This window comes from Amblyomma mixtum, chromosome 5 (genome assembly GCF_055824585.1).
Source record: "Amblyomma mixtum isolate Tamu chromosome 5, ASM5582458v1, whole genome shotgun sequence".
Lineage (NCBI taxonomy): Eukaryota > Metazoa > Arthropoda > Arachnida > Ixodida > Ixodidae > Amblyomma > Amblyomma mixtum.
The window spans coordinates 77,516,234-77,517,477 of NC_143016.1; the positions used below are offsets into that span (position 1 = coordinate 77,516,234).

The 1,244-nt window shown below is 46.1% G+C and overlaps 1 protein-coding gene across 1 annotated transcript; it reads right to left on the minus strand.

Moving 5' to 3' along the window:
• Positions 1–232: 232 nt before the first annotated feature.
• LOC149342731 (uncharacterized) lies at positions 233–985 on the minus strand. Its single transcript, XM_089546841.1, has one exon. The coding sequence runs from the start codon at positions 983–985 to the stop codon at positions 233–235; it is 753 nt and encodes a 250-aa protein (XP_089402967.1).
• Between the last annotated feature and the right edge of the window lie 259 nt (positions 986–1,244).

Genomic DNA, 1,244 nt, shown 5'->3' on the forward strand with positions numbered 1-1,244 from the left:
GAGTCATCAACTGCAAGCCAAGTTTCAGATATGCAGATGAAAGAAAACGAGTGATGCAGCGAAGCAATAAAGTTACTAATGCCATCGTTATTTTTGCGGAGGCTCCGCACATTGAAATGAATCAGCGAAAGTTGATTTTTATCTAGTAAACTTTTCAGCTCAGGAGGAGAGAGCATTGTGACGGGGAAAAATGGGTAGATAGAAGAAGGGCGTCAAGAAAAAGAGAAGAAACTTAGGTGAAGATGCTTAGGTCAGACTCCGAAGATATGCGATAAACCGTGCTGTCGACAGTTTGCCTTGCCCTGATTGTGCAGTGGTCAGTCCACAAAAACTGCCAGCCATGTTCTTTCTTTAGGGCGCGTGCTTTAGAAAACAGCTTCTTCTTTTCAAGGGTTAAATGGTCATTCACATAAACAGGCGATGCTTTGTCTGGGGGAAAACCAATCTGGGTAGTCTGTAGGCGCGCCTTGCGTGCTTTCTTGATGAAGTCAGTTTTCTTATCGCGACATAAGAAGCGAGCGATGATGGCTTTGTCATCGGATTTAGAGGACACGCGGTGGATGGTATCGAGGTCAGAACTAGAAACAGGACAGCCGATGGCATCACCCATTTGCTCCAAAATGGCGTAGCAGTCCTCACCCTTCGTTGAAGGGACGCCTTTTATTTCAATATTGTTCAGCCTGGAGTACTGTTCTAAATCTCCAACTCTTTTTCCCAACAGAGCATTTTGGGCTTTCAGATCTTCGTTGGATGCCGTGAGCTCTTTGTTGGACGCCATTAGCTGTTCCTGTTTCACAATCATTTCATCAAACTTGTCACTCAAAAACTGCACGCTCTCTTTCAAGGAGGAGCCTTCGTCGAGACCGATGTTTTGAAATTTAATCTGAATTTTCGACTGGACGTCATCAATCAATGATGCTAGCTTTTTCTCGAACGATTCCTCAAGGGATTCTAGCTTTTTGGCTAGTTCCGCGTTTGTAGGCATTACAGACTGCAAGGCTATCGCCACAGAAACTGCAATGAAGACAAGACCACAGACGAGAGATGCTATTCAGCAGCGGGTACACCAGCAGTTGCGACTCGAAATTTGACGAAATTGTGAAGGAAGAAAACAGACCAACCTGCACGGACAAGCGATGTGTTAAGGGCAGCTCAAGATGCCGCAACTGCCCCGCTGCTGCTGCTAAGTGAAGCCGGGTGCCGATCAGTCGTCCTTTTTTGTACTTCCTCCTGGTGGCGAACAG

Coding starts and splice junctions, on each gene's coding strand:
- LOC149342731 (XM_089546841.1), bottom strand. CDS start 985: ATGCCTACAAACGCGGAACTAGCCAAAAAGCTAGAATCCCTTGAGGAA.